The following is a 21,651-nucleotide window of genomic DNA, read 5'->3' as shown; positions in this document are numbered from 1 at the left end:
TCCAAGCAAACATCGACATAAATGTTGATTTATGAAAGTAAGGCCTACATTTCCTAATTGGCAATTATCAATTGAATCTCGGAGGATTATTAAGAGTACAAAATTGATATCTCTGTTAAAAAAAAAAACATTTAAAGTGATTTAGGTAGCCCTTTTTGTCTTCTTTCATAATTAATAATATTAATCTGTGTTTGCTTTTGTTTTTATCCGTGATTTTCTACCGCTTGTCCCTTTTGTGTGTATTCCAAAATGAATGTTTGTTGTTCAATTAAAAAACAAACAAACAAAAAAAAAACCTCCATCCTTCCTGGTGGGAGTTTTTTTTTTTTTTTTTTTTTAGAGATGCGCATCTTGCCTCCTCCCCAACTCGTTCTCTCCTCCCTCTTCCTCTCGCCGGAGCAACCTTAGCTTTTGTGACAACCTGCTCCGGAGCTCCTAGCGGGAACATCTGGCGGCCCACCCGGTATCCCAATTGGCGGGGCAATGCCGCGTTAGCTAGCCGCCGTTTGCGCACTTCCGGCCGGGGTGGCTTTGTGCTGAGGAGTGGGGGTGGGATGTAGAGAGAGAGAGACAGGCGGACCAGCGCCGAGCGGCCTTAGCCCGGGGATTTCTCTCTTAAACACAAGATGTCGACCAGGACGCCATTGCCCACGGTCAACGAGCGGGACACGGAGAACGTAAGTACAACCCAGAATGAGACGCCATGATTGTTTTTTTGTTTTTTTTGTTGTTGTCGGGAAGAGTGCGGGAAAAGCGGCAGCTAGCTCGGCGGAAGGAGGCTGCTAAGGCGGCGCACCCGGCCAATGGGCACGCTGCCTCCCCTTTTCTTCCGCCGGGAATAAACCCACCCGGGACCGGAATAACCCACCTTGCCGTGGATGTGCCGCCCGCTAAACAAGGCGCCGCGCCGGCCTGGGTAATGACAACCGAACTGGGAAGGTTACAGGCGGTATTTAGGGACGGGGGGGAAGGGGGGAATGGGTTGCCCTACTTTTTCACTCGGAAGCATTGCAATGTGACATCCGTCACCTCGTGGGCCCGGAGCTGCACTCTCGGTGCTGCTGGAGGGGGGGATGGAGCTTGTTATTATTCATATTACTCACCATCCCCCTGGCACGACATGGTCCAGACTCTGCTGTCTGTTTTTCAATGGGCAGAAAAAAATAAAAATCCGGAAAATGTTAAATATTTAATTAAATAAAGCATTGTCCAGGGTGTACCCTGCCTTCCGCCCGATTGTAGCTGAGATAGGCGCCAGCGCCCCCCGCGACCCCGGAAGGGAATAAGCGGTAGAAAATGGATGGATGGATGTTTTACGTGAGTAACCATACTTGCCAACCTTCACGGATTTTTCCGGAAGACTCCCGAAATTCAGCGCCTCTCACGAAAATCTCCCGGGACAAAATTTCTCCTGAAAATCTCACGAAATATCAGGCGGAGCTGGAGGCCACGCCACCTCCAGCTCCATGCGGACCCGTTTGACGTGTCGACAGCCTGTTTTCACGCCCGCTTTCCCACAATATAAACAGAGTGACATTATAACTGTAGAACAGGGGTGCCCATTACGTCGTCGACCGCGGGGGGTGTGTCAGTCGATCTCCAGCCAGGCTTTTAAAAAAAATAGACCTAAAAATGAGTGATCCTCAATCTTCACCAAGACGTCACTTAAATGACATTCACGGTACCGGAGGGTCTTGTGAGATGACGCCGGCTGCTGCAAGATCATTATTATGAAAATATGACCGAGAGGAAGGCGAGAGACACTTTTTATTTCAACAGACTTTCGCGCCGTACCTTCCGTCAAAACTCTAAAGGCCGACTGCACATTTCCTATCTTCACAATAAAAGCCCTGCTTCATGCTGCCTGCGCTAACTAAATACAGAGTCTCGGAAAACTGGCGTGCACAAGCGATCCCTCAGAAAGCTGGCGTGCACATCACTTGTGCACGCCAGCTTTCCGAGACTCTTATTTTGTTAGCGCAGGCAGCATGAAGCAGGGCTTTTATTGTGAAGATAGGAAATGTGCAGTCGGCCTTTAGAGTTTTGACGGAAGGGACGGCGCGAAAGTCTGCTGAAATAAAAAGTGTTTCTCGCCTTCCTCTCTGTCATTTTTTCATAATAATGAACTGGCAGCAGCCAGCGTCATCTCACAAGACCCTCGGGTGCCGTGAATGTCAATCAAGCAAGCTACGGAATTTGCCGCCAATGTTTTTCTTGTAAAGTGTATGGAAGCTGGATGAATTAGATGCCAAAAAGCAACCACTTTCATGTGGTATTGTACAGAAAGGACAACTTTTTTTCTCCTCCATTTGAAAATGTGGGCGTTATCATCATTACTGTCTGATTCCAATCAATGCAAGTCATCAGAATCAGGTAATACACCAACTTATATTCTTGTCTTTGTGAAAGAAAGACATCTATATGTGTTACACATGCTTGTATTATCATTAAACACATTTAACTTGTTTACAAAAATGTCTCTTTCATAAATAAATAAATATAAATGATATATATAAATGAGGTAGATCCCCTCGAGTTGGTCAATTGAAAAGTAGCTCGCCTGCAGAAAAAGTGTGGGCACCCCTGCTGTAGAATGATCGAGGGCGAGTTCTTGGTTTCTTGTGTGGGTTTATTGTTAGGCAGTCGCATTACCGCCCTCCCAGTGCGGCAACAACACACAACAACAGCAGTCACGTTTTTGTCTACCGTAAAGCAGTTCGTCTTCCGTAAACAGCAATGTTGTGACACTCTTAAACAGGACAATACTGTCATCTACTGTGCATGCATATGTGACAATAACATCTACAGCTTTTAGAGCAGGGGTTCTCAACCTTTTTTCAGAGATGTACCCTCTGTGAACATTTTTTTTAGCACCGAAGGCTTGGAATAACCTACAATCGAATATTCAACTTCAAACCCTTGTTACATTGAATGAGTTTAAAGCCTCTGTGAAAGGATTGCAGTCTGCCTTGTCTGTATGCACGTGTCATATGAGCACGTTTTAATGTTGTAAATGTGATGTTTTATGTGTTGTTTACTGTTTTTATTGTAACCTTATTAAGGGTTGGAATTGGGGGTTAAATCTCATTGGTAGTTTAACTTTTTAACTATTAACCTTGCTGCTGCCCTCTGGGCCAGGTCTCCCTTGGAAAAGAGATCTTTGATCTCAATGGGATTATTACCTGGTTAAATAAAGGCTAAATAAAAAAAAATAAAACACTTTTTTAATTCAAGTACCCCCTAATCAGAGCAAAGCATTTTTGGTTGAAAAAAAAAAAAAGATAAAGAAATAAAATACAGCACTATGTTAACAGCTTCTGATTTATTAAATTGTATAACAGGGCAAAATATTGCTCATTTGTAGTGGTCTTTCTTGAACTATTTGGAAAAAAAGATATAAAAATAACTAAAAACCTGTTGAAAAATAAACAAGTGATTCAATTATAAATAAAGATTTCAACACATACTGCGATCAGGTGGCGACTTGTCCAGGGAGTACCCCGCCTTCCGCCCGATTGTAGCTGAGATATGCACCAGCACCCCCCGCGACCGAAAAAAGTGAATAAGCGGTAGAAAATGGATGGAGGGATAGCTGTAAATATACTCCTCCCCTCTTAACCACGTCCCCAACAAACATGCAAGATTGTCAGAGACGTTTTAAAGCAAGCTATTCTGATTTATTAAATTGTACAACAGTGCAAAATATTGCTCATCTGTAGTGGTCTTTCTTGAACTATTTGGGAAAAATGATATACAGAACCAACTAACATTCATGTCATTTCCAAAACAGAAAGTGCACGATTGTCAGAGACATTTTAAAACAAAATATTCGTGCACTTTTGTGCATGATGTCACTAGGATGATATAACAAAACAGCTTGAAATTACAGTGCACTTTTTGTACGGAACGCCACTAAAATATCCATCCATCCATCCTTTTTCTACCGCTTATTCCCTTTCGGGGTCGCGGGGGGCGCTGGCGCCTATGTCAGCTACAATCGGGCAGAAGGTGGGGTACACCCTGGACAAGTCGCCACCTCATCACAGGGCCAACACAGATAGACAAACAACATTCACACACTAGGGCCAATTTAGTGTTGCCAATCAACCTATCCCCAGGTGCATGTCTTTGGAAGTGGGAGGAAGCCAGAGTACCCGGAGGGAACCCACGCATTCACGGAGAGAACATGCAAACTCCACACAGAAAGATCCCGAGCCTGGATTTGAACCCAGGACTACAGGACCTTCGTATTGTGAGGCAGACGCACTAACCCCTCTGCCACCGTGAAGCCCTGCCACTAAAATAGTTTAAAACAAATAAAGTGCACTTTTGTGCATGATGTCACACTATATATTTCAATAACTATCAAATAGAAATGAGGTGCATAATAGGAAATCAAATAGTGTATGTCCTTCGCTATGTGGTAGGTTACTGCAGACGTTACCTCGTTCTGTTGTTGACTATTTTTTTCATACGGTGTTGATGGGGAAATGGTTGCTTCTGCATTTTCTGGGTGTGGCACCGAACGGAGATGTTGACATGTGGAGTTTCAAGCACTCTTCATTCTCTAGCAGGTGACTTTTCAAATGATGCTACATTAGTAGAGCTGCTACTTTTTGTACGCTTTTGCCACATACTTGACATATTACGGTTGTGTGTTCGACATATTCCCGCTTGCAGCCAAACCACCGCCACATGATGGACTCCCTGCTGTTTTTCTTGGTAATTAATTCTTCCTTCATTTGTTACCAAATTCGCACCTTGTTTCTCTCGTATTACCACTCGCACCGCTCCGTTGGCGCCACAGCTAATGTTACCATGCCGCTACCTCTCTGCTCCGCGAGGGCGTATACGTATGTGACGTATGTAAGAAGGTGCGCTTGTTTTACATCTCTGTGAGAAGGAGAGACAAGAAAGAGTGGGAAGAGCCTGCAGTGTAATACCTGCAGCTAAAAGCAACTGCGGGAGAACGTATACTCGAATATCACGATATAGTCATTTTCTATATCGCACAAAGACAAACCCATGATATATTGAGTATATTATTATATCGCCCAGCCCTACTGTGCCGTGAGATACAGTCTGGTGTTCCGTGGGAGATTATCTATCCATCCATCCATCCATCCATCCATCTTCTTCCGCTTATCCGAGGTCGGGTCGCGGGGGCAACAGCCTAAGCAGGGAAACCCAGACTTCCCTTTCCCCAGCCACTTCGTCTAGCTCTTCCCGGGGGATCCCGAGGCGTTCCCAGGCCAGCCGGGAGACATAGTCTTCCCAACGTGTCCTGGGTCTTCCCCGTGGCCTCCTACCGGTTGGACGTGCCCTAAACACCTCCCTAGGGAGGCGTTCGGGTGGCATCCTGACCAGATGCCCGAACCACCTCATCTCGATGTGGAGGAGCAGCGGCTTTACTTTGAGTTCCTCCCGGATGGCAGAGCTTCTCACCCTATCTCTAAGGGAGAGCCCTGGAAACTCATTTGGGCCGCTTGTACCCGTGATCTTATCCTTTCGGTCATGACCCAAAGCTCATGACCATAGGTGAGGATGGGAACGTAGATCGACCGGTAAATTGAGAGCTTTGCCTTCCGGCTCAGCTCTTTCTTCACCACAACGGATCGGTACAACGTCCGCATTACTGAAGACGCCGCACCGATCCGCCTGTCGATCTCACGATCCACTCTTCCCTCACTCGTGAACAAGACTCCTAGGTACTTGAACTTCTCTACTTGGGGCAGGGTCTATTATCACTATTATCTATTATCACCTATTTGGGTTAAAAATATTTTTCGCAAACCAGTAATTATATTCTGCAAATGATGTGTTGTGGTTGAGTGGTCAGTGCGTTTTAGAGCTCGGCAGAGTAACCGTGTAATACTCTCCCATATCAGTAGGTGGCATCCGGTAGCTTTGTATATGTCGGAAACAGCGGGAGGTAGTGTGCAGGTAAAAAGGTGCCTAATGCTTCAACCAAAAATAAACAAAAGGTGAGTGCCCCTAAGAAAAGGCATTGAACTTAGGAAAGGCTATGCGTAACGAAACTAAGGCCCCATTTACACTAAGGAGCACTAAGGATAAGGTTATCCAGGATAAATCCCACCTAACCTTATCCTTGTCCACACACACAACTTTGCCACCGTTTAGGACCCTCGGCCCCATCCGTCCCCCGGCGCAACCCGGCCCAGCGCGCATGTGCGGAAAATGCACACGTCATAGTCACTTCCAGTGTTGTTTTGTGTGCAAGTTATTGCATTTAACTTATCTGAACAATATCCAGTGTTGTGGTATTTCAATGAACTGGAATCCAGTGTGCTGTGGGACCCTATTGTAGTGAATCACACCTCAGCCATCATAAATTAATCAAATCTTTATTAAGACACGTAAACAATCAATCAATCCATCAATCAATGTTCACTTATTTGGCCCTAAATCACTAGTGTCTCAAAGGGCTGCAGAAACCACAACACAAACCACTACGACATCCTCGGTAGGGGCGAGGAAGACTCACACCCAGTGGGACGTCGGTGACAATGATGACTATGAGAACCTTGGAGAGGAGGAAACAATGTGATAAAGAACATTTGACAACAATAAATCTAGGGATGTAGATATCTGGTCAGGAGACTCCTCACTATTTGGCCTTAACCTTAATTGTCCGTTCGTTTTTAGTGATTTTATATAATCTGGACCTAGTACGCGACATACATGGCGGACAATAACCGATACAGTCTGCTTCGCCAGTCCAAAAGCATTCGCAGTTTTCCGTAGTCTTCCCTTGACGGCCAGGTAATACAAAGCATGCGCTACCTTTTTTTTTATCACATCCACGGGAACTCGCATTCTTGTTGACTCTCCTTCGACAAATGGACAAAGTGTTTTGCTAAGTAGAACCACAGCTGACCGGGACAGTGGAAAGTTCTCTTGCCGTCTGAGATGTGTTGTATACCAAGTAGCTGCAATCGCTTTCTCTTAAGGTATTGATGTGTGATTTCCACAAGCGTTTGTACATGTAGAAGAAGGAGAAACACGGCTATGTCTGGATTACTCGCCTTCATATTTCCAGTGTTAAGCTCCGAGTTACGAAACCGCTTGTTATGAAGCTGGCGGTGGCGCGTTCTTTCTGACGTCAATTCCTGTATGGGCGCGGTCTTTCTGGCGTCATTTCCTCTCTGAACTCAGTTTGTAAACGATCAATGAGTCCATGCAAAGATTCAAGAAATACACGGCGTAAAAAAATATCCGAGGAGGGGGACCTCAAACGCTGGTTTAGTGTGGCTGAAACGGGCTTTAGGCTAAATAATTATTTGTTTAAGGGGTTAAACAACTTAGTGTAGACATGGCCTAAAACTGAACTGCCTACAAAGTAAACAAAAACAGAATGCTGGACGACAGCAAAGACTTACCGTGGAGCAAAGACGGCGTCAATGTACATTCGAACATTACATGACAATCAACAATGTCCCCACAAAGGATAAAAACAACTGAAATATTCTTGATTGCTAAAACAAAGCTCAAAGGAAGACATGAAACTGCTACAGGAAAATATCGAAATAAGAGAAAAAGCCACCAAAATAGGAGCACAAGACATGAACTAAAACACGACACAAAGGAAAACAGCAAAAAACTCAAAATAAGTCACAACGTGATGTGACAGGTGGTGACAGTACACCTACTTTGAGAAAAGAGCTATATTGATGCATGGTTGGTTATGGTTAAAAGTCATATCCAACAACTTTTTACTGTCAACTGAGTTTTGTTTTTGAATGATCGGTGGCAGAGGGGTTAGTGCGTCTGCCTCACAATACAAAGTTCCTGCAGTCCTGGGTTCAAATCCAGGCTCGGGATCTTTCTGCGTGGAGTTTGCATGTTCTCCCCGTGAGTGCGTGGGTTCCCTCCGGGTACTCCGGCTTCCTCCCACTTCCAAAGACATGCACCTGGGGATAGGTTGATTGGCAACACTAAAAATTGGCCCTAGTGTGTGAATGTTGTCTGTCTATCTGTGTTGGCCCTGCGATGAGGTGGCGACTTGTCCAGGGTGTACCCCGCCTTCCGCCCGATTGTAGCTGAGATAGGCGCCAGCGCCCCCCGTGACCCCAAAAGGGAATAAGCGGTAGAAAATGGATGGATGGATGATTTCTGCTGGTGGTGTGCCTCTGGATTTTTTTCTCAACGCAAAAATGTGCCTTGGCTCAAAAAAGGTTGGAAAACACTGGTTTAGGGATTCCATTGGTGCTTGAATTGGTTGATAAAGATTTGAGTCATTGTGTTTCAGGGTGCCTGAAAATGCTTAAAAATGCTTGATTTTTTTTAATGTTGACACTCTCCTCTTTTATTTATCTTTTTATTAGTTGATTATTTTTTCGGTCAGTGGTCAACAAAATAAAATAACAGTTTTACATAAACAAACAGTTGTACATTCAAAAATTGACAATGTTACAGACTGAAAGGGTTTAGGCTGAGGTTGAGCACTTATTTCACCTAACCCTATAAACAATGTCAAATACAAGATGAGCTTCCTAGAAATATGACATTTCCTCAAACAGCATATTATAAGTTCACCTTGTACACAACATAAACACTGTTCAAATACAGATAGATAAATACAACTTTATTGATTCCTTCAGGACAGTTCGCTCAGGAAATTAAAAAAAACAGTATGTACACAGTAAAGACGTGAAATATTCCTGGTTAAACATTTATACCAATAATATATTATATACAAATACTTATATTTCCATTATTATTTACATCCCACATTTAGTTTTGTAATTAATATTAAACATAGGATTAACTACTTGTGCTACTCTTATTGCTGTTAATTGGTTACGGACATTAACCTGGTAAATTAACTTCTGTGCAATAGGAATAATTGATTACAAATCAAATATTTTTAAAGCTTGAGCTTAAAAAATCTTGTTTACGACCTTCTAAACATGTTTTTTGACAACAGCGGAGCCCTCTAGACATGAAATAACACCCTTTAGTCACCTTTACACTCTTTTAATCCAATACAGTTATGCATCCTCGAGGCTGAGCCAATCAGTGGCCACGATACTGAACAGCACGCTTTGATTGGTTTAGTCTCCCCTAGTGGCCATTACAATTGCATTTGACCCATCCCCTTGTTCCACCCCCCTGGGAGTTGAGGGGAGCAGTGAGCAGCAGTGGCCGCCGCGCTCAGGAATCATTTTGGTGATTTAACCCCCAATTCCAACCCTTGATGCTAAGTGCCAAGCAGGGAGGTAATGGGTCCCATTTTTATAGTCTGGTATGACTCGGCCGGGTTTAACGGTCTCAGGGCAGACAGTCTAACACCAAGGCCACTGAGCAAGAATCAGAAATCAAACATTTTAAAAGCTTGGGCTTAAAGGGGAACATTATCACCAAACCTATGCAAGCGTCAATATATACCTTGATGTTGCAGAAAAAAGACCATGTATTTTTTTAACCGATTTCCGAACTCCAAATTGGCTAATTTTGGCAAATTAAACGCCTTTCTGTTTATCGGTCTTTTAGCGATGACGTCAGAACGTGACGTCACCGAGGTAATACACCCGCCATTTTCATTTTCACATTACAAACACCGGGTCTCAGCTCTGTTATTTTCCGATTTTTCGACTATTTTTTGGAGCCATCATGACTCGTAGGTGTGTTGTCGGAGGGTGTAACAACACTAACAGGGAGGGATTCAAGTTGCACCACTGGCAAGAAATCTGCCGCCAGACCCCCATTGAATGTGCCAGAGTGTCTTCACATTTGACCGGCGATGCTAAGACAGACATGGCACAGAGATGTATGGATAACCTGCAGATGAATTTGCAACCATTAAGTCAACGAAATCACAAAGGTGAGTTTTGTTGATGTTGTTGACTTATGTGCTAATCAGACATATTTATTCACGGCATGACTGCCAGCTAATCGATGCTAACATGATACGCTAATCGATGGTAACATGCTATTTACGCTAGCTGTATGTATATTTGAAATTAGATACCCACATTTAATGCGAAACAAACACTTACCAATCGACGGATTTAAGTTGCTCCAGTGTCACAAGATGCCAAAGTCCTGATCGTTTGGTCCGCACATTTTACCGGCGATGCTAATAAGGCAGCCACTTCATTAGGTACACCCATGCTATGGCCGAATAGCGTCAATAGCTATTCGCTCAATAGTTTCTATTTCTTCTTCAATTTCGTTTTCGCTATCTGCCTCCATACTCCGACCATCTGTTTCAATACATGCGTAATCTGTTGAATCGCTTAAGCCGCTGAAATCCGAGTCTGAATCCGAGCTACTGTCGCTATATCTTGCTGTGGTAACCGCCATGTTGTTTGTATTGGCAGCACTGTATGACGTCACAGGGAAATGGATATTTTATCTCCTGATGATTGAGGGAATCCCTCATGAAACAGTTCTGTAGAGATGAAGTAGTCTTGGGATTTTTTCCACACCTACATATTGTGCTCTACCACGGTATCGAGCACTATTCTCTGAATAATCCAATCAAGACACATATATATATATATATATATTTATATATATATATTTATATATAACATTTAAAACAATTGTTTTTATAATATGTCTTTTATTAGAAAAAGCAAATTATATTTTTTGTAGAAACCCTTTAGAAAAGAGAAGTGTTTGATACTTCTCTTGTTGCCTCATTTGTATTTGACTTTATTAAATGTTTGGGTAGAATTGTATTAAACAAAACCAGTTTTCTTTTACGTAATCTGTACATTTATCACAGCTGTTTATATATTTTATGGAGGAATGTAGTTAATTATAGAACTGGCACCCATAGTTATTAAAAAGTATGGATTTTGAATCAATAAGCGTTTTGCAACGAGAATCTATTCTGAATCAAATCGTTACCCCCAAGAATCGAATCGAACATCGCTACTCAATCCCATTTTCCATACATTTTTATACAATATATTTTTGTAGGACTATTATTGGAAAGGCTAGAAGTGTGTGACTGGTGGGAAAAAGAGAGCGAATGAAACAAGAGACGTGCCTCGAGTTTCTGCCCGCCTGCTTACTTTTCTGCCCAGCTTGCTCTGCATCTTGCCGGACCCTCGGTTACAAAAGTTTACCTTTTGGAGCGCTTCAGTAATCACATGCTTGTGTTGAAAAGTGTCACTCACATCTGGCAAAGCTGACTGGTGCTGGTGTAGAGCCCCTACTCTCGGTGTCAGTGGGAAACGGGTTGAATGAAACCTTGGGCAAAAACTGTTTGTTTTATTCTCGCTTTCTCTTGGACAAACCTCTTTCAAACCTTGCCAGAACATCATCCTGATTCAAGTCTGCACATGCTTCGTAACATGGAATATTTCATTGCCTGAGAAGGCACTTGCAACTCTGGAAACAATGATTTTGATTTATCATTAAGCGCATTAATTAAGACGAAAATAAATACTTGTTTTTATTAGAAGTCAACTTAATTTACTGTCTTTATGAGACGTTTGAGGGCTCCAGGCAACTGCCCTTCAATGTAACTGAAGTTAACTGAGCCCTGCAGGTGTGGAAATATATTTTTTCTTTATAGTTGTCAGGCTGCTGCACCTCCCCTGGAGTCTTCTGGCACATAACAGCCACACATTTCGAAAACCACTGGTCCATTTTTTATCTAAATAGTTCTGGGTGGGGCTAATTTTCCGAAAGGGCCCAGAGAACCATAATTCTCCTTTTGCTATTAATCTCATTTTGTATAAATGTCAATGCACGGCTGTGCTATATGTCATTTTCCCCACTAAATGACAATTATATGTAGTCATAATTTATAAATATAGTCAGTCAGTCAGTCAAGAATTAAAACACAAATCAAAATGTTTACGCCTGTCAAAGATCCTCTATATCACACGAGTGCTCTGCTGATTTGAAGGTTCTGCTGTGAAAACACTGGTCCAAGATTCTCTGTTTTTTTCAGGACCAATTTCACAAATGTCAGTCAAAGATCCTCTATACCAGGGATGTCGAACTTGTTTTTTTTACAGCTGCATTCAGAGGGTCACTTGCAACAGTCAATCTATTGTAATTTACTCATTTTGATCATTATATTATGTATATGTTATTAAAAACAGATTGAAGAATAATTTTGAATCACAATTTAATTATCTCTTTCTTGTCTCCTCTCCACTGTGTAGCACTTTGAAATTCCAGAAATATAAATGTATTATTATTAGGGTTTAGGCTGCCGATTCCGATCATCCATGAGTACGATCAGCCGATACAATACCGATACAATCACTTGTATTAAGTGTACATTTTTCTATTTATTTATGGTGAGTACTATTGGCAGTTTAACAATATCAACACAGTATTTCAAGTAGTTCCTTTATTGTTTCTTATTACTAACAAATGTTTGATCAGAACAATTAATAAAAACACTAAACAAAAGCAAAAATAACTGTTACTCATTTAAATCTCTTGGTTTTTGTCCTCAAAGTCTTGTGTCCAGGTAAATATTCCCTGAATTTGTAAATAGTTACACACATGAAAACAAAATGATTGAAAAAATACAAATATTTATCTAATTATACTCTTGTATTGAGAGCAGCTCCCATATTTTTCACCCCATCTTAATATCACATTCTTCTTTATCTGTCGATGCCGGAATTTAGGGCTATTGTGGCCAAACAGCTCAATTTTTGTTTCATCCGACCACAGAAATTTCCTCCACAATACCCAGCAACATGTTTGGAGGAGAAAAGGTCAGGCCTTTAATCCCAGGAACACCATTCCTACCGTCAAGCATGGTGGTGGTAGTATTATGCTCTGGGCCTGTTTTGCTGCCGAATGGAACTGGTGCTTTACAGAGAGTAAAAGGGAGTATTACCTCCAAATTCTTCAGGACAACCTGAAATCATCAACCCGGAAGTTGGGTTTTGTGCGCAGTTGGGTGTTCCAACAAGACAATGACCCCCAAACTAGAAATAATTGGAAACTCAAGACAGCCATGACATTATGTTCTTTACAAGTGTATGCAAACTTTTGACCATAACTGTAGATGTTATGTATGTATGTATGTATGTATGTTATGTTATGTACGGCGTGGCGCAGTGGGAGAGTGGCCGTGCGCAACCCAAGGGTCACTGGTTCAAATCCCACCTAGAACCAACCTCGTCACGTCCGTTGTGTCCTGAGCAAGACACTTCACCCTTGCTCCTGATGGGTGCTGGTTGGCGCCTTGCATGGCAGCTCCCTCCATCAGTGTGTGAATGTGTGTGTGAATGGGTAAATGTGGAAGTAGTGTCAAAGCGCTTTGAGTACCTTGAAGGTAGAAAAGCGCTATACAAGTACAACCCATTTATTTATTTATTATTTATTTATTATATATTGATGCTACCTCTGGTTTCAGCACCACAAATTTATGGATCGATACGCTCTCCTCTTGTATGTCGTGTACTGACTGCGGCAATGCTGACACCCCAAAAGTTGTTGTATTATCCTCTCTCTAAACCAGTGGTTCTTAACCTGGGTTCGATCGAACCCTAGGGGTTCGGTGAGTCGGCCTCAGGGGTTCGGTGGAGCCGCCACGGAGGTAAAGACACATCCGACTTATCGTGTAAATAAAAACTTCTTCCTATCGGCTTATTATGGATCCCCCCAAACAATGTTCCCTCTAATTTTCCATCTGATTTGCAGGTTGTTTGATTGATCGATTGAAACTTTTACTAGCAGATTGCAGAGGAATAAAATACATTATATGAAACAGTACAGTTTATATAGTACAGTACATATTCCGTACTATCACTAAATGGTAAAACCAGAATAAGTTTTTCAACTTGTTTAAGTTTGGGTCCACGTTAATCAATTCATGGTAATGTCTATAAGATGTGTAATTTGTTGTGAGTTCATGGACTGTGTTGGTTTTGTTCTTTAAACAAGGTGATGTTCATGCACGGTTCATTTTGTGCACCAGTAAAAAAAAAAATGTGATTTTTTCTTGAATTTGAAAAAAAACAAAACACCTTTTATTTTTCATTAAAGAAGGGTGTGGGGTTTGTTACCTCCAACAAGGTTAAAGGGGAACATTATCAGCAGACCTATGTAAGCGTCAATATATACCTTGATGGTGCAGAAAAAAGACCGTATATTTTTTTAACCGATTTCCGAACTCTAAATGGGTGAATTTTGGCAAATTAAACGCTTTTCTGTTTATCGCTCTTTTGGCGATGACGTCAGAATGTGACGTCGCCGAGGTAATACAGCCGCCATTTTCATTTTCAACCCATTGTAAACATTGGGTCTCAGCTCTGTTATTTTCCGTTTTTTCGACTATTTTTTGGAACATTGGAGACATCATGCCTCGACGGTGTGTTGTCGGAGGGTATAACAACACTAACAGGGAGGGATTCAAGTTGCACCACTGGCCCCAAGATGCCAAAGTGTCTGCCGCCAGACCCCCATTGAATGTGCCAGAGTGTCTCCACATTTGACCGGCGGCACAGAGATGTATGGATAACCTGCAGATGCATTTGCAACTATATTACGTTTCCTTCCACCCACATTTAATGCGAAAAAAACACTTACCAATCGACGGATTTAAGTTGCTCCAGTGTCACAAGATGCGAAAGTCCTGATCGTTTGGTCCGCACATTTTACCGGCGATGCTGACGCAGCTATTCGGCCATGCTTTGGCTATGAATAGCGTCAATAGCTATTCGCTCAATAGCTTCAGTTTCTTCTTCAATACTTTCATACTCCAACCATCTGTTTCAATACATGCGTAATCTGTTGAATCGCTTAAGTCGCTGAAATCTGAGTCTGAATCCGAGCTAATGTCACTATATCTTGCTGTGGTATTCGCCATTGTTTGTTTACATTGGCAGCACTGTATGATGGAAATGGATAGTGGCATCGCAAATAGCGAAAATCAAGCACTTTAAAGTTTTTTTAGGGATATTCGGAGACCGATAACTGATTTCCTTCTGCTGTAACATGTTTCCATCTACACTTCTTAAACCAAACTAAGCACTTATTTATTGGTCTTTCAAGCTCTTAGTAGTTAGCTTAGCTATTAGCATGCCTGCTCCTGGCTTGCTCTCGATGTGCAACATGTTTAGCATCGCCCCTCAATGGTAATGATACTTCATAATGATACTTAAAGGAGCTATATGTAAGAATCTGGCCAGAAATGGTACTGCAGTCACGGTCAAAATTCTGTAGTTTAATCGTCTCCATCTGTCAAAGGCATATCCGATGCAAATCCTTGTATTGTTCCTGGCTTTGTCATGAGTAAGTTGAGAATTGTAACGAGGCCTTTTAGATTTACTAAGGTCTGACATGTTTAGTATCTACCAGTGGCAGTTGCTAGACGAAGATGGCAACCTGTATGTGATACACTCACAGACTTTCTAATTGTTCAAACGCTAAAGGACGGGACATCGAAATGAAAACAATAACAAGATTTCAGGGCTGTAAATCTTATTAGTTTTAAAGGTATTGGAAAACAACATGATTTATTAATGACTTTTGAGATATAAGGCTCATTTATTAATGCCTTGACATGTAATTCTTACATATGGCTCCTTTTAAGATGTATAAAAAAACAGTTTATTTACTGTAATGTAATGGATTATTATTACTTAAGTTTAGGGGAGCAGCTCCAGACTGTTTATGGAAATTACAAAATTAGCTGCCAGCTTGAGGGGCCGAAAATTAAGTGTCAGTCTGACAGGATCGGTGTTTGTGATCAGCATTAAAACACATAAATCGGCAATGGCCAATCACATACCGTATTTTCCGGACTATAAGGTGCACTAAAAATTTTTTTTAAATAACATCAACATTTTATATAACTATATAGTAATTTATGTTCCATTGAAAATATAGAAAACTACACACGGCGCTCAAAAATCTGTCAAAATGTTTTAGTACGAATTTGGTACGCTATGAAGCCGTACCGCTTCCGCCATCCTAGTCACTGCCGTCGTGTTTTTGGGCAAGGCACTTTACCCACCTGCTCCCAGTCCCACCCACTCTGGTATAAATGTAACTTAGATATTGGGTTTCACTATGTAAAGTGCTTTGAGTCACTAGAGAAAAGCGCAATATAAATATAATTCACTTCACTTCACCGCTTGATGTGCTTCAACATATGAGTATTATTATGGTGTGCGTATAAGGTAAGACATACTATCTGGTGTTTTGTTTCGCAAAAGCAACTTTTCTTACCTTCTGGTATCTGCTGATCTGCCTAAGTCCTGAAAAATTGTGCGTATCCGCCTTTGTAGTTCGTAGGGACACCGTAGTCGATAAGCTTCTCCTTTTTCTCTATCTTGTTGTTATGGGACATTCATCCTCTGCTGTTGCCATTTATAATCAATCAATCAATGTTTACTTATATAGCCCTAAATCATGAGTGTCTCAAAGGGCTGCACAAGCCACGACGACATCCTTGGCTCAGATCCCACATCAGGGCAAGGAAAAACTCAACCCAATGGTATAACAATGAGAAACCTTGGAGAGGGCTGCAGATGTGGGACCCCCCCCCCCCCCCCCCCCCCCCCCCACACTCCCTGGGCGACCGGTGCAATGGACGTCGAGTGGATCTGGTATAATATTGTGAGAGTCTAGTCCATAGTGGATCTAACATAATAGTGAGAGTCCAGTCCATAGTGGGGCCAGCAGGAGACCATCCCGAGCGGAGACAGGTCAGCAGCGCAGAGACTTCCCCAACCGATGCACAGACGAGTGGTCTACCCTAGGTCCCGACCCTGGACGCTTCATCCGTGGCCACCGAACCTGTGCCCCCCCCCTCTACGAAGTGGAGGGGGGCAGAGCAGAAAAGAAACGGCAGATCAACTGGTCTAAAACGGGGGTATATTTAAAGGCTAGAGTATACAAATGAGTTTAAAGATGGGACTTAAATGCTTCTACTGAGTAATAATGTATAAAGTATATATTATATATATATATAAATAATATAAAGTAGTGTAAAGTCCTTACTTATATATGTCAGTAAACACGCGCTAAAACATACCTAAGGTTTCCCACACATTCATTTATTTGTGGCGGCCCGCCACGAAAAAATTACGGCCGCCACAGATAAATTGTTTTATACATATATATATATATATATATATATATATATATATATATATATATATATATATAATTTTTTTTTTTTTCCGGCTTTTGACTCACTGGACCGCTCATAAAAGCAATGGGACTCTGTCTGTGAATGGCGATTGTAGTTACATATTATATAAATATGTAAATATTATATAAATATATATATATATAAATATGTACATAAAGTGTTGTAATTATATTCCAACTCCGCGTTCTTCTTGGTCATCGCCGCCACCGCTTCCTCCAACACCCCACCCCCCCCACCGCCCGACCATACCACCACAAATAGATGCCTGACCTGTGGGAAACACTGATATCGGTGTAGTGAGTTTACATTATTCACCCAGGAACTTTAGTTATTCAAGAGTTTCGGTCGTACAGTTTTTCACGGGACGCATTTCCGGCGTTGTTGTTTGTGGATCTGGAGATGCTTAATGATTTAAGTAAAATCTGAATATCATTAAAGTTAGCTCGATCGGAGCATCCCTAATTATTAGTATTAACTTGCTATTTAAGTATTTATTTTTAATCACCACACCAATAAATGTCGCATGATCAGATAACGTTGAAGTGTAGAACAGATGACAATAGTGATTTAGGGCTATATAAACGAACATTGGTTGATTGATTGATGAAGTTGCATGCAGCACAGCTTTTATTGTTTCCGTCCTTACGCAGGCCACATACAAACCCCGTTTCCATATGAGTTAGGAAATTGTGTTATATGTAAATATAAACAGAATACAATGATTTGCAGATCTTTTTCAATTGAATGCACTGCAAAGACAATATATTTGATGTTCAAACTCATAAAATGTATTTTTTTTTTTTTTGCAAATAATAATTAACTTAGAATTTCATGGCTGCAACACGTGCCAAAGTAGTTGGGAAAGGGCATGTTCACCACTGTGTTACATCACCTTTTCTTTTAACAACACTCAATAAACGTTTGGGAATTGAGGAAACTAATTGTTGAAGCTATGAAAGTGGAATTCTTTCCCCTTCTGGTTTTATGTAGAGCTTCAGTCCTTCAACAGTCCGGAGTCTCCGCTGTTGTATTTTACGCTTCATAATGCGCCACACATTTTCGATGCGAGACAGGTCTGGACTGCAGGCGGGCCAGGAAAGTACCTACACTCTTTTTTTACGAAGCCACGCTGTTGTAACACGTGCTGAATGTGGCTTAGCATTGTCTTGCTGAAATAAGCAGGGGCGTCCATAAAAAAGACGGCGGTTAGATGGCAGCATACAGTATGTTGTTCCAAAACCTGTATGTACCTTTCAGCATTAATGGTGCCTTCACAGATGTGTAAGTTACCCATGCCTTGGCCACTAATGCACCCTCATACCATCACACATGCTGGCTTTTGATCTTTGGGTCGATAACAGTCTGGATGGTTCACTTCCCCTTTGGTCCGGATGACACAGTGTCGAATATTTCCTAAAACAATTTGAAATGTGGACTCGTCAGACCACAGAACACTTTTCCACTTTGTATCGGTCCATGTTAGATTATCTCGAGGCCAGAGAAGCCGGCGGCGTTTCTGGATGTTGTTGATAAATGGCTTTCGCTTTGCATAGTAGAGCTTTAACTTGCACTTATGGATGTAGTGAGAAACTGTATTTGTGACAGTGGTTTTCTGAAGTGTTCCTGAGCCCATGTGGTGATATCCTTTCGAGATTGATGTCTGTTTTTGATACAGTGCCGTCTGAGGGATCGAAGGTCACGGTCATTCAATGTTGGTTTCCGGCCATGCCGCTTACGTGGAGTGATTTCTCCAGATTCTCTGAACCTTTTAAAGATATTATGGACCGTAGATGTTGAAATCCCTAAATTTCTTGCAATTTCACTTTGAGAAATGTTGTTCTTAAACTGTTTGACTATTTGCTCATACAGTTGTTGTTAGGGCTTGGCGAAAATGAGGACTCCGGTGCAGAAGCGTGACAATTGACTCAGACTTTATTTAATTAGTTTTCTTTGCTATCTCTAGAACAGAGTGATCAAAACAAAGTGGCTACAAAATCTATCTTAGATATATTTGTGGAACAAAGGAATGTAGCAAAGGGCATAAGGCAAAAAACAGAAAATCACTCCATAAGGAGGAAAAAGGCAATAGCAAAATTTCTATACAAATCTAATAGCAAAAACCAACCATCTACAATTATCTACAAAAGGAAAATCAATCATGCAAAGGAGTCAAGACGCCAGTAAACTAAAAGCGCTCCAGGAGGAAAAAGGAAAACAAGGCACTATGAACAAGATACAAAAGACTAGCATGAAAAACTTTAACAACAGAAAATCACTCTCTCAGAGGAAACAAAGAAATCAATAAATAAAGCGAGACAATACTCATCAAACTTGGTACAAGGCTGGAGGCACGTAGCGAGACGACATACTCTGGCACAAGACAAGAGGAGGAAGAGACATTTATACACGTGAGGGAGGGTGACACAGGTGGGCACAATCAGGCAAACAGGAGAGACATCAGACCAGTGACACGGGAGGAAGGGCAAGTGACCTGAAACGAGAGGGAGAGTTCACCTTTCAAAATAAAACAGGAAATGACAAGACAACATGAAACCAGACACGACTTCACCCAGGTGTGACAGTTGTGAACAAAGGGGTGTACCTCACTCCATCCTTTCTTGTGAAAGACTGAGCATTGGGAAGCTGGTTTTATAGCCAATCATGGCACCCACCTGTTCCCAATTAGCCTGCACACCTGTGGGATGTTCCAAATAAGTGTTAGATGAGCATTCCTCAACTTGATCAGTATTTATTGCCACCTTTCTCAACTTCTTTGTCACGTGTTGCTGGCATCAAATTCTAAAGATAATGATTATTTAAAGAAAACATGTTTGAACATCAAATATGTTGTCTCTGTAGCATATTCAACTGAATATGGGTTGAAAAGGATTTGCAAATCATTGTATTCTGTTTATATTTACATCTAACACAATTTCCCGGGATCTTCAGCTCTCACTGGATCGGTTCGCAGCCGAGTGTGAAGCGACCGGAATGAGAATCAGCACCTCCAAGTCCGAGTCCATGGTTCTCGCCCGGAAAAGGGTGGCGTGCCATCTCCGGGTTGGGGAGGAGACCCTGCCCCAAGTGGAGGAGTTCAAGTACCTAGGAGTCTTGTTCACGAGTGAGGGAAGAGTGGATGGTGAGATCGACAGGCAGATCGGTGCGGCGTCTTCAGTAATGCGGACGTTGTATCGATCCGTTGTGGTGAAGAAGGAGCTGAGCCGGAAGGCAAAGCTCTCAATTTACAGGTCGATCTACGTTCCCATCCTCACCTATGGTCATGAGCTTTGGGTCATGACCGAAAGGATAAGATCACGGGTACAAGCGGCCGAAATGAGTTTCCAGGTCTCTCCCTTAGAGATAGGGTGAGAAGCTCTGCCATCCGGGAGGAACTCAAAGTAAAGCCGCTGCTCCTCCACATCGAGAGGAGCCAGATGAGGTGGTTCGGGCATCTGGTCAGAATGCGACCCGAACGCCTCCCTAGGGAGGTGTTTAGGGCGCGTCCAGCTGGTAGGAGGCCACGGGTAAGACCCAGGACACGTTGGGAAGACTATGTCTCCCGGCTGGCCTGGGAACGCCTCGGGATCCCCCGGGAAGAGCTAGACGAAGTGGCTGGAGATGGGGAAGTCTGGGCTTCCCTGCTTAGGCTGCTGCCCCCGCGACCCGACCTCGGATAAGCGGAAGATGATGGATGGATGGATGGACAATTTCCCAACTCATATGTAAACAGGGTTTGTACAAATAAGGATAAAATGATGAGGCCCCCGGGCCTTCAGTTTGACACCTGTGCTTTATATAATGGGGGTTTTCCTTTATGGAACATTTTAGTGTCATGTGTAATATTACTAAACACTGCTTTGGTAGCACTGAAAAGGCTTGAAATCTGATTAAGAAGCCTCAGAGTTGTGTGAACCCAGTGTGGTTCAAGCATTATTTAAAAGGTCATGCCAGCCATTTTCTCTCTTTAACACTTGCTCGCGCATTAAATTGCTGCTCGCTCATTGCTCTCCAGGCCAGCCTGACTTGGGCTCCAGCTTGCAGCCCCAGGCCCACTCGCTAACTTTTGCATTGCATAACATCTTATTACTCAAGAGGGACTAGGGAGGCTTTTAGCGCGGCTGAGTGTCTTGTTTGTGTGTCAGATTTCCGTGAAGACATTACATCGACTCCTTTCTCTTTTTGTGCATCTGGGAGTTCACGGGGAGTAAATCTTGTGTTTTCACCGTGTGACGCACCAAACCGTCAAGAAGAACCTGTCTCGCTTCCTCGTTTTCGCTCATTCAGAGCGCTTGGGAGGAGGCCAAGTGTTCAATCACACTCGTGCACGTGGCTTGTTAAAGGATAAAGTTGATAAGGGGCAGGGGATGTGGATAATCCAGTGTGGAGATCCAGGGGATGTCTCAGTCCAACACACCCAATCGCCCCCGGTGAGTCACGGGATGTCGGCATGTCGGGCCGTGGAGGCGGCGCACACCCTGCAGGGCAGGGGTAGGGAACCTATGGCTCTAGAGCCAGATGTGGCTCTTTTGATGACTGCACCT

The 21,651-nt window shown here is 42.5% G+C and overlaps 1 protein-coding gene across 4 annotated transcripts in view; it reads left to right on the top strand.

Annotated features, from left to right (window-relative positions):
• The first annotated feature begins 374 nt into the window (after window positions 1-374).
• Window positions 375-21,651, top strand: part of mark1 (MAP/microtubule affinity-regulating kinase 1) — a 188,724-nt gene continuing 167,447 nt past the window's right edge. For 3 of the 4 annotated variants that reach the window (XM_061910066.1, XM_061910067.1, XM_061910068.1), the window contains exon 1: window positions 376-677. In XM_061910066.1, the coding sequence (XP_061766050.1) occupies window positions 627-677 (51 nt within the window). In that variant the 5' untranslated portion in view covers window positions 376-626. Of the gene's footprint in view, window positions 678-21,651 lie in introns of all 4 variants that reach the window. The other variant, XM_061910065.1, reaches the window with a different exon arrangement.

Source organism: Nerophis ophidion, linkage group LG09 (genome assembly GCF_033978795.1).
Source record: "Nerophis ophidion isolate RoL-2023_Sa linkage group LG09, RoL_Noph_v1.0, whole genome shotgun sequence".
NCBI classification, from domain to species: Eukaryota; Metazoa; Chordata; class Actinopteri; order Syngnathiformes; family Syngnathidae; genus Nerophis; species Nerophis ophidion.
The sequence above is the reverse complement of the archived record's forward strand: the minus strand, read 5'-3'. Positions and strand labels throughout refer to the sequence as shown.